General features: G+C 39.7%; 3 protein-coding genes across 5 annotated transcripts in view; 2 read left to right on the forward strand and 1 right to left on the reverse strand.

The window, feature by feature from the left end:
* sos2 (son of sevenless homolog 2 (Drosophila)) overlaps nucleotides 1–3,397 on the forward strand; it is a 35,281-nt gene extending 31,884 nt beyond the window's left edge. Inside the window, exon 23 of the mRNA XM_051396009.1 lies at nucleotides 209–3,397. Coding sequence (XP_051251969.1) covers nucleotides 209–712 — 504 coding nt within the window. The 3' untranslated portion in view covers nucleotides 713–3,397. The remainder of the gene's footprint in view (nucleotides 1–208) is intronic.
* Nucleotides 2,076–12,150, reverse strand: LOC127361426 (rho guanine nucleotide exchange factor 33). 2 transcript variants are annotated; one of them, XM_051396039.1, is made up of 15 exons: nucleotides 11,931–12,150; nucleotides 11,452–11,567; nucleotides 10,898–10,942; nucleotides 10,486–10,650; nucleotides 10,163–10,263; nucleotides 9,371–9,507; nucleotides 8,782–8,902; nucleotides 8,377–8,515; nucleotides 8,192–8,296; nucleotides 8,015–8,104; nucleotides 7,543–7,688; nucleotides 7,257–7,355; nucleotides 5,801–6,476; nucleotides 4,986–5,089; nucleotides 2,076–4,829 (listed from the first exon to the last, which is right to left on the reverse strand). In XM_051396039.1, exons 3-15 carry the CDS (start codon nucleotides 10,937–10,939, stop codon nucleotides 4,727–4,729), a joined length of 2,028 nt encoding a protein of 675 aa, XP_051251999.1. In that variant the 5' UTR covers nucleotides 10,940–10,942; nucleotides 11,452–11,567; nucleotides 11,931–12,150; the 3' UTR covers nucleotides 2,076–4,726. The 2 variants fall into 2 exon arrangements, with proteins under 2 accessions (XP_051251999.1, XP_051252001.1); XM_051396041.1 differs by having other exon boundaries at nucleotides 11,452–11,570.
* A 718-nt stretch (nucleotides 12,151–12,868) lies between these two features.
* Nucleotides 12,869–15,512, forward strand: part of cdkn3 (cyclin-dependent kinase inhibitor 3) — a 32,353-nt gene continuing 29,709 nt past the window's right edge. For both annotated transcript variants that reach the window (XM_051396068.1, XM_051396067.1), the window contains exons 1-4: nucleotides 12,869–12,969; nucleotides 14,421–14,509; nucleotides 14,660–14,715; nucleotides 14,829–14,873. In XM_051396068.1, coding sequence (XP_051252028.1) covers nucleotides 14,430–14,509; nucleotides 14,660–14,715; nucleotides 14,829–14,873 — 181 coding nt within the window. In that variant the 5' untranslated portion in view covers nucleotides 12,869–12,969; nucleotides 14,421–14,429. The remainder of the gene's footprint in view (nucleotides 12,970–14,420; nucleotides 14,510–14,659; nucleotides 14,716–14,828; nucleotides 14,874–15,512) is intronic.

The raw sequence follows: 15,512 nt of genomic DNA on the forward strand, positions 1-15,512 counted from the left end.
CTTCATCTTCACCTTCACCTCATCATCAGTTTCATGTCTGCCAGTTTTCCCCTTGTTCATTTTTAGAGTCTCAAAGAAGTAGTGGTGTTTCGTAATTTCCAAAAATTTGAGGGATGTCGGGTTTATTTTACAACCATGTGGAGAATACATGTCTAGTAATATGTGCATCCCGTTTTGACTCATCTCCATGTGTCTCTCTCTGTCTCAGCTGAGCTCCAAGTCGGACAGCCCCCCGGCCATCCCTCCCCGGCTGCCCCCTCCTCTGCCCAGGAACCAGCCTCGACCACTGGTCTACAACGGCCCCCCCAGCGATGGCCCCCTGCCCAGCCCTCCTCCTCCGCCGCCTCGTGACCCTCTGCCCGACACGCCTCCCCCGGTGCCCCAGCGGCCCCCGGAGATCTTCATGAACTACCCCCTCAACCTGCAGCCTTCCCCTGGGGGCCGATACCACTGGGACTTTAGCTCCCCGAGCTCCCCCAACACCCCGCCCAGCACACCGTCGCCTCGCATCCCCAGGCGGAGCTGCCCGCTCAGCGCCAGCCAGAACAGCCTCTGCCCTCTCCCTGTTCCCATCACCGCTCCACCTGTGCCCCCACGCCACAACTCCAGCCCACAACTCCCCAAACTCCCACCAAAGACATACAAAAGGGAGCTGCTGCAGCCGCCGCTACAAGCCCTCTCATTGGTGGAGAACACCGACAGCAGCCAGTGAGTCGGAGTTATTTTTTTAAACGCCTAGAGGTGATCTTGAAATGCAAACTTCAAACTGTCTCCTGCAAACTAAGACACAGTGGACTCAAAGCTACTGATCAGAAAGAATTACACTGCTCCACACACTCTTAACTCCTCCTACCCGCCCTCCGCATCGACCAATCATAACCCCCCCCCCCGCTGTGCCTCTCAGGGGATCAGTAGCTCCGCCTTCATCATAAACCCTCTGTGCCAATGAGAAACCCACACCGGTGTGCCAGCTAATAAACAACAAGGAGTAGAGTGTTTGTGTCTGTTTCTTCTGTACGGAGTGGGATCGTCTGCTCCTGATAAAAGTTCTCACCCCTCACACTCTTAACTTACACTTACCCCACGTCCCACTCCTCTATCAGGGTGGGATGAATGTGGGGGGCCTTGGACTTTGTAGCCTCAACTGTCATGCTTTGTTTCTTTGGGCATTGACATCATCTGGAGTCCTGCTGCAGCTCACAGATTTTTACGACCTCTCTCCTCCTCAACGATCCACTTAGACGTAGCTCTTTCACAGTGGGTGTGAGCAGCAGACATTTCCATTGACTTGTTTTTCCTACAAACTGATAAAGAAACAGTTGCCAAAGTCTTATTTTATGCAGGGGGATAAGGGATTTTCTTTTTTTAAACAAATGTGACATTAAAAGAAACACATAAAAGAGGCGACACTGAATCCCCCACCTTGTATCTCAACTGTACACTGTGACTGTATAGACGTGAGTCAAACTGTCTGACTGTTTTTTGTCTGAAAGACAGGCCTCTCCGCAGCCACAAAATGTTGCCTTTAAAAATCCAACGCCGGTGACCTCTGACCCCAGGCTCCAGTCCTCTCGGCCTGGATGGGACAACGAGAGCCGAAAACACTCCATTTGCACATCGAGTTTGGGCAGAGTCAGCAGGTTTTCGATTAGACTAAAATATCCCTCTGCGGTGTGCGACAGAGGGAGGTCTGCCACGATATCAAACTACACCGATTCAGGACGAAGACGAGGAGAGGAAAGAGAGACCCAAGTCTTTCTCCCTCTCTCGAAACTCTTCGAAAGCTGATGTCTTAACCGATCCCCTTATAGACGTGCGCTGCTGTCTTGACACTGTGCTCTTCTTCAAAAGCCCTCATGACCAACTCTTCTTCATTGGTATTAAAACTCAGCACTATAAGCACGCAACCTCCCACCAGAGCTGGGACAGCTCCCCCCAGTGGCTGCTCGAAATACCTAGAAACCCATGAAAAAGAGGAACTTTTTAACCCAACTTCTTCTGTATCTCTCTCTTTTTCTTTTTTTCTGCTTGAAAACATTTTGTTTCACTTTGGAAAGACTGAAATAATCCATGCATCATGCTCGGATGTGCCTTTTATTTTGTTTTCTACTTTACAGAAATAAGCAAATGGTGTCTAAAATGCTAAAAAATAAAGTTGCCTATGTAATGTTTAGAACAAAGCTATACACTATGAAATTGTACATGTTTGTGGATACTGTGTATATATAACATGTATACACTAACTAAATAATTTGTATAAAGTGACAAGTTTTTTTTTTCCCTGTTGTATTGTACCCTCATCCGCATCTGTTCAGTTGAATATTGCCTAATAATCCAATGCTGCTACAGTCGGATAAAAAAAAAAAAAAAAAACAAAAACAAAACAAGAAAAAAACAGGTCACTGTCACTAACTTACTTACAGACAATCTCCAGTTGAAACACTGGGAGTATTAACTGAGGAAAGCCATTTTTTCTTCCCTGCCCCTTAGCTGTTTTAAAGCAATGGAGAAAAAAAAATACACAGTTCAATATGCCAAGCACTTACTTAGACGTGTGCTTCACTTTGTACATCCTACTAATTGCCTTTTTCTCCTTTTCAAAGATTTTTTAATGCTAACACTCATTAAACAGAGGTTGGAATTGTATTAAAGTTGCAGTTGAATATACACAGACCTATATTCAGTTGCAAGTATTTGAGCATAGTGAAGAATTGGACATTTTTCTGAGAAATACACTTTGTGCACTTTAGGCTGTACTGTTGAAGAGCCGCAGTTGTTATAGGTCTTGTTTGTAAATGCAATGGTCCTATGCAACTGTTCAACTCACTTTCTACATGGATCAGGGCAGAAAAACACGAGTCTACCACCTCCACTTTTATCCCCACGATGTTTATATAAGACTCACAAAGACCTGAGGATGTCTGACCACCACGAGCTGGATTTCAGCGACATTTAAAAATTAAAAAAAACTTACTCGTGCCCTTTTTTCTCTCCTCGCTTTGCCCTGAAAATACACAGAGCCCTCTTCCTCCTCCCCTTCCTCTCACTGTGTGTTGTGCGGATGGTGATGGATGATTAAACTAGAGGTAAAAAGGGGAGTAATGGAGGATTGACGGCTGAAGTCAAATCACTTCACTGTCTCGGCTCATGTTCTGTCCAGTTCCCAAATTTCCCAAGTCAGTATTGGTGGGGTTAATTTTGCCAAACTTTTGTTTTGTTTTGTTTATCTTTTTTTTAAACCCCAGCCCCGACAGAATAACAGATTGGTTTTCCTCCGGTGGCACTGTAACAGCTTGATCCAGCAGTCGGTTTATTTGATGGTATGTGGCCTTTTAACTGCTTTGTATTAATGGTCTTGATGAGATTAATAAATCACCCAGTCTTATTTTGTACTGAACTGCTCATTTCTCTTCTCGTTTTTTCTTTCGCTGTCAATTCAGATTTTCTCACAGTTGAAAATATTGATTTATTGATAAAGAAGTAGATTGAAGTTTAATGAAATACCCTTATTTGCTTAATGGGGGAAGTTGAGATGAGAATATGATGCCACTTTTTAATGTGTCTGTTAATTTAGGTTATACAGATACAGCTAGACGTTCGCACCGAGTTAGCTTAGTTTAAACTAGAAAAGGGGAAACCGCTGGCCTGGCTCTATCCAAGTGTAACCAAATATATCTTCCAGCACTTCCAAAGCTCACTAATTAACAGATATATACAATTTGTACCAAAAAACAGTTTTAAAAAATGATACTTAGCCGCCTCTGATTGGCTAGTACTCGTTTGGTTTAGGCATGAGGAGTGGGATTGGTTAGGGTTGGGGTAAGAAAGTCAGAGGCAGAATAGGGCGGGTCAAAACTTCACCATCCTGGGGGGAAAAAGAAATATCGTGTACCGGACTATTTCGTGGTTCTGAGTTGTTGCCGAGCAACCAGCGGAGACCGCTACTGTGCCTGACTAGAAAACGTTAGAAAGTCAAATTGCTGTTTTTACACCTTGTTTTTTATTTTTTTTTTATAAATTAGACAGACTAGATATAATGTGTTAATTTGTGAGCTTTAGATGACTATTTAACAGAGTCACTCTGGCTGTTTCCAGCCTTTGTGCTAAGCTAACCAACCAGCTGCTAACAGTAGCTATATTCAAAAGTAAAGCGTGACAACATCTTCTTGTTTAGTGTTAACTCTTCACCAGAAAATTAATGAGAATATTTTCTAGTCTAGTCCTAGTAAATTAAATGTGTTATTTAGTACCTTCCTTCCTTCAGCTATACACTAAAAATGTCTCCTCACATACCACCACCCTCTCACTTTCAGTTAGTTCAAATAAATATGGTTTTCTATAGTAAAGTGGGATTTTTAAGATGTAAATCTAGTAGGAAATGTTTCAATTTTTTTGTCTGTGTTTTGAGAAATCCGTGTTACTAATTTTCTGGACACTAAAACCCCTGAACACATCCTCTGGTTGCTGTCCCACATGTCGAAATTGTAATCCCGAAGAACTAAACAGACAAACCAAGATGTCCGCAGTGTTCATAAAAGATTCAGATTTAACAGAAGATCAAGAAAAATCCCACATCCAGTTTAAGGACCATCGATTTGTCATTAACTTTGCTGTCATGGCCTTTTGGGAAAATGGATCTTAAATAAATCACATCTTGAGCTCAGTTTGGTTGTAACTTAAAGGGTTTTGTGCAGCAGTTTTTAGAGAAAGTCCTCTTGTCTCTGGGTCAAACGGTGCTGCAGGGTCCCTCACTGTCCTCACTGTCGTCCCACAATCCTCCACTGCTCATGGCTGCCGCATGGTTACCTCGCTGCTGAGGCAGGCCTGGTCTAAAGAAATGCAACAGGTAAAAGTTTATTAACATAATTAATACAGTTTTAATATGTATATTGTATCTTCACTGATAGCCACAATGCAAGTCTGAGTTGGATATGAGTTTGTTTTCATCACCGTAGGAAATTATCACTGTAATAATTTTACCATACCTCAGGTTTTCTCTGCTCGTGTTGAAATTCTGAAAGTTTTGCCTCGCTTGAGCTTGAATCGGTATGAAGCCTTGTCTGTTGTCTTTCTCTGGAGCTGAATCAGCCTGGTACAAGAAGCGACGTGCAGAGAGCAGGTTTGAGAGTGTGTTATTGACAGGAAAACGGGATCAGCTGATTGAAGGAATGGTATTTGGAGATACAGGAGTGGATAAACAACATGGTTGTGTCAAGTCTGAGAAAATAACTCTCCTGGAGGTGTCTAGCTTGAAAGACAAGAATGTTTACAAGGCATTAGAGGGTTTAATGAAAAGATACTACCAATGCCAAGTTTATAGAGTTGCAATACTTAATGGCTGGACTCCACCTGTTATATGTTTTTTCACCTTCTATCTGACAATATTTCCTTTATATATATATATTCTCAAAAAAACAGTTAAATTTGGAGGAAAGTTTCATTATAGGCCAATTAATCAACCAGTGATTAGTTTTTGATGCAGATCCATTTTCATTATTTTCCAAAGAACTGTGAAAATCTGGTGCACAAATCCCATACCTGTCTATAACTATGTGTATTTTAAACTACAATAACATTATATAATATTTTATTTTCAAATGGTCAATCCTAGTGAAAATTGCAGTCTGTGTGTTGTACCACGAGAGGATGCCAAAGTAACATTTTCTAATAATACTAGTTTAATATTACAATTTAGAAGTCTGTGCAGCCTAAGAAGATGCATGTACCTCGTTTTACAAATGTTTTGAGCACAGTTCAGTTGGCATTAGTTCATTCTGACCCAGTATGTTTAGATAAATACCTGTTTGGATGGATCATCCCAGATGGGCCTGAAGGCACTTTTTGGATGTAAAGGAGGCGAGCCCTTCCTGACACTAACCAGCCTCTTCCCGTAGGAGCTGACGAGGCATGGCTTCGGCCCGTCCACGCACGGCCCTGCAGTGTTTCTCAGAGGAGGGTGAGGGGTCAGTCTGGGAATCTGCCACCTGAGACACACAGTCCTCTCTCTGGGTGCCTCCCTCGACTGCTGTTGGTTGTATGAGGGCTTTAACAGCACCGGCACCTGGCTGTCCTCCTCTTCATCCTCCCCACTGTTGCTGCCCATCATCTCCCTGCGGAGGGTGCCATCAGGGCTGCAGGAGGTGACAGAGGAGTAGTCGAAGGCTGAGGTGTCATCTGGGTCTGTCTCACCGTCCTCAAGGCCGTGGTTAGTGTAAGGTGCCTCCAGCTCGTTGGTGCCTTTCCCGGTGGGCTGGCTGAAGGTGCCCTGGCCGGAGTCGCTGTTCTCTCCCCACCCTGCGGTGTCTGGAGTGAGGAGGGAGCAGTAGGCGTGTCCACAGTCATGGCCTGGTTGGTTCGGGGCGGTCCAGTCTCTTTCGCAGCCCTTCCTCCTCACTGGGCTGCAGGACCAGCACTCCAGACGCATCGAGTGACAGCCGTCGACTCCGTTAGTGAGGCCGACGGCCTGCTGGTCATCTCTAGAGGGAGAGTAGAGGTTATTCTACCAGGACTCCCACATCAACTGGGAGAATGAGCAGTACCTTTACTCAGGTACTGTTTTTAAGTACAATTTTGTGGGACTCATACTACATTTGACTGACAGTTTGCAGACTCAGATCATTCAGATTAATTTTTTCCTAACTTTATTTTCTTCTTTCTGTCCTTTTCTTTTTATAGCTTCCTCCTTTCTTCCTTCTGTCATTTCATGTTAACTATTTTCTTTTATTTGTACTTTCATTTCATACCTTCTTCTTTACGTGATCTAAAATCAAAAACAACTGGAGGTTTTCTCCTCTTTTAATATAAACACTCTAGGAGCCATTTGTGTTTATTGTTGGAATTATTTTGTTTAGAATAATATATTTACTGGCAATTGTCTACTCTCACATCTGCCTCTTCAATGATGATGGATCAGAATTAATACTTCCCGTCTTAAAGCAGAGTTGCATATTGCTGCTTTCAGGATCAGCTGGCAGATAGTAGATGTTAGAGCTTCCTGTCTGCACTGTAACACTAGACTGTAACTGCATGATAAAGTATCTGTCAGCAGGTTGTATTAAAATGAATGGATACTGGCTGCCTGGTAAGTATTTAAAATTCGTGAGCTAAAACAATGCACACAAAAAAATCAGATAAGACATTTTTCCACGTAAATGTCACTGAAAATCTACTTGTCTGAGCTTGTCAACCACATTTTTGCACTCCAGGCACACCCTTGCTTGCTGTACTATCTTATGCCAACAGAGGGCGACACTCACCTCTGAGCTGCGGCGTTGGACTCGTGCTGAGACTCTCTGGTCTGTTGGCTTCGTCTGCAACAGCTTGCAGAGGATCCACCAGCCACTGCATCAGAGCAGCTATTCATGCAAAGAAAAAATATACAGTTTGTTAATAAACCGAAGACACAAATATAGACATTCACTATAAATCTGTGACAGAGTTTAAAGAAGAAAATCTATGTAAACATCTAATCTGATACAAGAGGCGTCAACCTCAGTGCTTAGACTTAAAGATGTGTGCTAATCTTTCTCATGATGCCCTGACCTTTCTCCAGCTCCTTCTCCTTCCTCCCACCGGACGTCTTCCTCCAGAATCACATGACAGCGAGACAAAATGCTCCTCAGCGCTCGCTCAGTTCCTAGCAGGAGGCTGCAGTCAGGATGCTCTTTACCCGTCCACTGCAACAAGTTCTAGAGAAGGAAAATTAAGTTATTCAGCAATGTGACACATGAATGGTTAGGCACAAATTTCACTTTAACTCCAGTTTTTGTTTAATCAGTAAACAGCCTGTTAACTTAATGTTTCTTTTATATGTAGTAGCTCTAAAAGTTTCTAAACCTACTAAAATATTAATTTTAAAAAGCTTTGTATATTTTATCACCTATTTTTCTCTCTGCTCTGAATCATGTTGTTGGGTTTTTCAGGTGTTGAGCTGTAGCTTTACTGCGGACCTGCAGTGTCACGACTTGCTTACCTGCAGCTCCACTAACTGGACTCACTGTGGCTGCTGACTCACCTGAATGTGGCTCAGGTAGCTGTGTATGCGAGAGACAGGTGCCAACAGCAGGGAGAGCAGTTTCACTTCCTCCCTCTCCATCTGGTCGCTCTGTTAAATGCAGACAGAAAATATCCTTCAGCATGTCTGGTTGTTAAAGTACATTATTAATGAACAATGTCAATGCACTTTCAATACCTGCATTTTCTGACTTTTCTCAGGATGATTTAGTCTGTTGAACTCCAGCGAGAGGAATGAAGCCAGGGTAGTTGTGTATCCAAGGTACATATCCGAGAAGGCTGTCTGGAAATCAAAGCAAATCATGAGCACCTTCAGTGTTCAGTGTAATGGGCTGAAATCAACCAAAAGGAGCACCAGCTTACGTCATTTTGGCCGATAAGCTGCACCAGGATGTCGCCGACCAGAGATTTCCAGTGTTCAGCAGATAATCGCTCCTGCAGGGTGTTTCTGAAGAGCAGATGTCGCTGTAGCAGCTGCTCCACAAACTTCTGATATGTCTGACTGGATCACGACAGAAAAGAAGAGGGATGTGATGAACGGAAATTTAAAGCAAAGCAGAAATGTTCTTATTTTATTCACCTGACCTGAGCACAGTTAGTGTTTACACATATCAAAGAGAAGAGATTTAAGTTCAGTTTTTGCAGTTATGTTGTAGAATGAATGTACAGAACAATAATTTGCTTATATTGTTTTAGACATGAAAAGCTGTTGTTTTCCCTTTGCAGCTGCAGTCCTGTGAGTTATAGTATAAACTATTTAGCACTCACTATGGCTCCGCAGTCATCTGGTGATCCTGTGGTGTCTTGTATTTATCATATAGCTGGTTTAAGGTTGACACGTATTCCCACTCAGAATGCAGAAGTTGCATTGCCACTTGATGTCGTGCATCTGCACAAAAAAGAAAATATGAAATAATCTTTCACCTGTAATGTGTATATTTCAACAAGTGATGACATTTTGTACTTAGTGTCAATTTTAAATAAAATGTTATTTGTATAGAGTCAAATCATAATCGTAGGGCACTTTTCAAATAGAGCAGGTGTAGACGGTAATCCTTTCTTAGTTTGTGACTGAGCATTAGGTTTAATGTCCAATCTGATCATCTAAATGAAGCAGAACAGAAGGAAAAAAATCTACTGCTGTAGCACTTTTGAAGAATTAACAACAAACAAATCCCCCCAATTATGTCACTTAAGGATTTTTTTTCTGGCAACTTTGATTTTTTAAACATTTTTGCAAGTTTTAAAATATTTTATTGTTTTAGAAAATGTGATAAAAGTTGGCAAGGTAGTATTCTGGTAGAAAATGTGAGACTTTTTGACACTTTGTTTTTTTTCTATAACAATAAAGACTCACCTGTGCCTTCACTCAGTCCTGCTTTGAGGCCCTGCAGGAAACAGTGGAGGAGTAGTTTCCCTCTGGACAGACAGGCTGGTGGAGCAGACGGACGCTCACACTGACTCCGCTCGCAGGCCGATTCTGCTGGATCATGGCTGCACAACAGTGGACAGATGGCAAAATGTCTCTCTGCAGGTTTTATATGTCTGTCTGTTCTAAAAAGGATTTTTACCAGCAGTTATTGCTGCCCGCTGACAAGGTGTAAACAGCTTTTTTTATGTCTGCTGAGAATAACTTAAAGATATTATATTGTATGTGTGGACTTTTATGTAAACAAACAAAAACATAAGTGAGAAGATTTTCCTCTTCTATTGTCCATTTCACACTTTGTTTGCTATTGGACAAACAAGAAAAGAGTTATAGTGGCCCCTAAGAATAAACAATGAATGTACTTCTGCATTCATTCTTTCAGTTCCTGCATTATCCTTAATATAGTATCGCTCTTATACATGTTTTACTATACAAACAAATTATTTTTATTTTTGCACTTTATTTTTTGTATGTGTTTTGTCTTGTATGTGGGGCCGAAGTAGAAGTGGGCACAAATGGAGCTAAAGTGTGATGGAAAAATCAAAAATCAAATATGTTTATCTTCTTCTGCAAAGTAAAAGAGATAACCTCCTACATCAGGCAGCAATCAGATTTAAAAGAAATATTTTTAAATTTGAGAAAGATGCTTTGTCTTGTCTCCTGAACTGTTATCTAATTTGTTTACAGTTATAATTCCAAGCTTGGTGTAATTTGTTTTACCTTTCTCTCTGTTTGGATGTGGAGCTCTTTCCATCCTGCAGAGGTCTCTGTCTGTTACTGTACAGCTGCAAGATCTGACACTGCATCACTCCAAGTTCTTCCTGTAGGATGACAAGACATTAAACAACTGAAAACATAAAATTATGAGTAAGTATCATCATTTTATACTGTGTAATATCTGTTATGGATGAATCCAGATATATTTGATTGTTAAATGTGTCTGTATTACTGTTAATGTTCCTGTTGTTAAATGTATTTTAAATTCTTATGTGAATATCAGACACTGTAACCAAACTTTTTCTCAGTAGTTGAACTAATCTCACCTTCAGTGACTCCACCAGAGCCTCCAGACGATGAGCTTTCTTCTGGCAGCTCCTCCTGTTCTCCTCCAGCTCCTCCCTCAGGTACGTGTCTCCATGTTGGATCTTACTGAGCTCCAGCAGAGCACTGGTGAAGCCCGTCTTCAGCTCTGAGACCATGCATTGTAACTGATGGGACAGCAGGTATCAAATATAGATTTATTAACAGACACAACAGCATTGACTTGTACACTTCTGGTGTTCATTGAAAGCTCAGGTAAACTGTATTTTGAACCTGGGCTGCACTCTTGGGCATCAAAGGTGGGTTTATTTTACAATCTACTGCTAATTCTTCAAATAATAAGCACTTTAAATTTAGAGTGAACTGTCTCTTTAACAAAACCAGGGCTGGCTGATGAGGGAAGGTGCAGAATACCTTTGAGATTTCAGTGACAAGCTCTGCCTCTTGAGGCTTCATGACCTGTACAGAGAGACACACAAACAAGGCTGTTTGCAAACACTCAGGCATTAATGTGCACAAAATATCACACACAAAATATCAACTATGCCACCTGTTTGATATTTATAGCTGTAAAAGGAAAAGCCAGAGTTGACTTTAGGAGATGCACAATGCAGAGAAAAGCATGTTCTCTCCTGTGTGATTCACTCTGTCCTCCAAACGCAGACCAGATAGTGTTACATTCACACAAAAGGTGCATAGCATGGAAGTCAACCTGTTGTTTTCTCTGCAAACTGAATCTTTAACCTCTGCCTAACCAATTGAACTCCAACATTGTAAGAAACAGACAAAAACTTAATATCTGCATAGAGTTTAATCCAAGGATTTATGAATTTAAGCACAGAAAATGTGAATTATGTAATGCTGTATTATTACTAACTATATATTAAAGCCTATAAATGTACAAGAATATTTGATTCTTAACCTGATTCAATGACTTTCGTGTCTATATTCTTGTTTGTTTGTGGTACCTGCTTAGATGTTGCCCCTGCCAGCAGCCCCTCTGCTAAAGGAAGTAGCAAGCCAGCCAAAGAGCTCAGCTCTGCAGGGGAAATGGCTGCAGGAGCCAAGATTCCTCCTTATAAGTCTGCTGACAGAAGGACAAGCAGGGATCAGCAAAATGAAAAATAGAATATGCAATAATATCATGTTCTAAACTGCAAATACACCATATAGAATCACCTTTAAAAATATTTATAACTGATCTCCTTAGGCACTTTTATATACATTTTCCCGAGTTAAAATATGTAGAAATCATATTTCTTTATTGTAGACAAGATTGAAAGGCAATGACGTATGATGTTAGCTACTTAAAAGCATCTTATAATACTTATAAGCATAATTATAATGTTAAAGGTGTTCAAATATCCAAAAATCCACCAAAAAACAAAACAAGAAAAAGACATATTATGCAAGCATAATTTACTAAACAAAGCCTCGGGAAACTCACCTCAGTTAAAGCTCTTTAATAATGCTTCTCCAGACATCAGAAGAGATGCAGTGAATCCGAAAACACTTAAAATCTCCAGTGTTTCCTCTTCGGTGTGAAAACTTGGATCCAGTCATTTGCGGTGTTTGAAGGCGGTAGTCCGGTGTTGCGCTGTGCGCAGCTCTGTGCGGACAGCAGATGTCCTGCATGACGCTCAGTGAGCAGCTCTGAGATTTACTGTGTTCACTGAGGCTCACTATGAACAATGCACATAACCTAATGGAAGTAGGATATTGCTTCATAAATAGAGTTATTATATTATTATGTCTGCGAAATATGTTTTATTCTACTGTTATTTTACCAACACGTGTTAAGTTTGTGTTTTTTTTTTTATTATAGCACTTAAAATGTATTTTTCCTATTTTTATTAGGTTTTTAGGTCAATATGGAAATGTGAAGTTTTGTCATTGCTAGTGTGATTTCCTACAAAACATTAGTTCAAGTGATTTTTTTATGGAGTGAAGTAATAATATAAGACGTAAGAATATAGGTAAAAAGCTATTATATTATTATACTTAATATAATTTTAGAATTTTATAGAATATAAATATAGATTTAGATATGGATAATACATACTATATGTAATATATTTAGTGTTATATGTATGTGCAGTAAATGTGATAGACACAAACATTATTATGTTTTAATATATTTTAATGTATATTTTATTGTTTCGTGCCTACAACAGGCTTTACCGATTTAATCACCTTGAATGTCATTAAATAAACATATTATATCACCAAGTTCAAGAAAAAAACATAATTATTTCTAATTTTTATAGAAAATCGAGGGATGTCACCGCTCACGTCCTTCACTCCGCCCGTGTGGCTCAGTCCGTAGCATAAATCGAGCGCACGCGTGTCTGCGTTGTTTTGACGAGGGGCGTGGTCAAGCGCCAGTACTTGAATCTGATTGGCTGCTGGGCTCAAGGAGTTTTCAAATCGAAGCAGCAGCTGACGGAGCTGTCAAAACAGTCGACCGGAGGCGAGAGGAGTGAGCGGTGAGAGGAAATAAAGCGATATAAACCTTATATTCAGACACATATATATGTATATCTGTCATATTACAGCTCTGTTATTGTTTCCTGATGATGCTCAGATAAAGGTTTCATTTAAATGTTCTCCGTTTTCGGTTGGCTGCACAGCTAACGTTAGCTCCAATCAGCAACATGATACATACACACTGCGCTTAGGAGGGTTTGTTAGTGGACATTAATGTTAATACAATGTCAAATTATATGTTGTTTTCATCGGAATCTGAATGTCTTAGCGTTAATGGAGAAAATGTTCGCCAGTAGTCAGACTGTAGCATGTTTAATTCATGGTTTAAAGGTTGGTGTGTAGCCTTTAGCTACTTGCTGACACGTTAATTTATTTAAAGGACCATACCCAGCATTATTTTAACATGTTGTAGTCGATAGTGCAATAGTGTATGATGTTATGCAGTAAAGGGCAACAGCACAAACCCTTACACATTATGATTGTGTCAAAAACAGAATTCCTGAATCAAATATTAACTTTTTTGTGAACTAAACAAAAGAAAATGCCATTATCTCAGAGTTAAAACAGCATCTTGCTCACAGTTTCAACAGAAACTCAACATTATAAGCTTCTTAATGGTAGTATTTATAAGTGGCCTGTTTATTGTGGTGCAATATATTCTAAAAGTTTTGTATTTTGCACTTTACATCAGTGGTTCCCAAGCTTTTACCTTAAGGGACCCATTTTCTATCACTGAGAAAACAGACATAGTTTATGCATTTTCATATTGTATTCAATGAATAACAATAACAGCACAGAACAGCTGATAAACTGTACAATGAACACAAATACTGAACACAATAAGTGCAGTATGTTGTTGTAAAACAAGTGATTTGGATCAATTATGAGCAGATTATTTCCGGTGACCATCAGAGATCGGTTTTCCTGGTATTTTTAGTAACTTCTATCACAATTCTCTGTCTGTATTTTGAGACAATCATTCACACTGAATTAGCTTCTTTTCCCCTATTCTTCTATTAGCTCATTGTTGTTTTAACTATGTACTTTTCTAATGCCGGACGAGGCTATCTTCAAAGTTGAGATCTTGAATAATAATCTAAACTTTAAAAATAACAAATCAAGAAGTCCTTGTGACCCTCCGTTAAGCTTTGGTGACCCCCAGGTTGGGACCCACTGCTTTACATCACTGCCCATATTTTCCAAAGTATGCCTTAGTTTTGGGGGGCTTTGAGTGGGTTTAGGTAAAATTAAAATCAACTTGCAGAGACCACAACAGATATTAGGTAACATTTTTTAAAATATAATAAAATTCAAAAGTATTTATGATAATTTGGAATACTGTCAGAATTAATAAAAGTGAATTGTAATTGAAATAGACTAAAAATAACTTTACAGGGTCTTTCAGTACTCTCAGTACTGAATTTTGGTGTCCTCCCTACTGTCTCAACAGTCTGACGCCATGAGGACGAGTGAGTTTGACTCCTCATCTGAAGAGGAGGAGATCGGAGAGGAACAGCTGACACCCTTCCACATCTCCTGGTGAGTTTTTACTTTTGTCTTGGGCTACAAAAAAAAGTGTGAGATTTCTGTCAGGGTGATGTAATAAATGTTTACTCTGAAGAGTCTGTGTTATTTTTATTTTTTATTGATTTTATTGTTTTATTTTATTATATTGTGATTGGCTTTAAGGTTACCTCTGTCCATAGTGGAGTGCTCACAGTTTCTCGGGATATGTGCACTACCAGGTAAAGTCATAATTTATTATCTTGTATATCTCTGCATATTACTGTTTTTACCCCTTATTGTAATTTTTTGTGCAACTGATAATAAAAATGTGTTTTTCTTCATCTGACTTCAGGTTGCAAATACAAAGATATCCGCAGGAGTCTGGAAAGAGATGTTGGTAAGATGACCTTGATCCTTACTGGTGGTTGAGTGAAATAGTCGGGAACCGACCATATTAACCTCCACAAGGAGATCTTATTTGACCCGTTTTTAAATACCATTAGATTTGGGAGGATGTTGTTTTTAGAGACTCTTACACTGTAAAGTTAATTCAGCAAACTTTTCTCTGTTTCCCAACATAATGTAAATTGTGGCTGTATAAGTTTGTCCACTGATCTGTTAGTTGTCATTTTTCGAATTCACATGATTTCCCTTGAATGTTACTTGTATTGATTTTTTAATGTTCTGTTCTTTTCACTAACTTCATTAATTTTTTATAATCTGCATTAGGGTTAAACCAAGAATTATCAACATTATCAATTAATTTGATGATTATTTTCTCTTAAATACTCACCATTTGGTCCATAAAATGGCAGAAATCAACAAATCACTTGTTTTATCTAAACAAAACTTTTCTCTTTTCTCTTTTTCTCTTTCCATAAGTGGAAAACAGTCAGCACATCATCACATTTAAGAAGCTAAAACCAGAGATTGTTCATAATTTTTGCTTAAAAATTGACGCTGATTAATTTACTGTCAATCGACTAACTTGTTTCAGCTTTAATGTGGATATTGAAGAGTGGTTTATGAATGAGTG

Source organism: Dicentrarchus labrax, unplaced genomic scaffold (assembly GCF_905237075.1).
Source record: "Dicentrarchus labrax unplaced genomic scaffold, dlabrax2021, whole genome shotgun sequence".
NCBI classification, from domain to species: Eukaryota; Metazoa; Chordata; class Actinopteri; family Moronidae; genus Dicentrarchus; species Dicentrarchus labrax.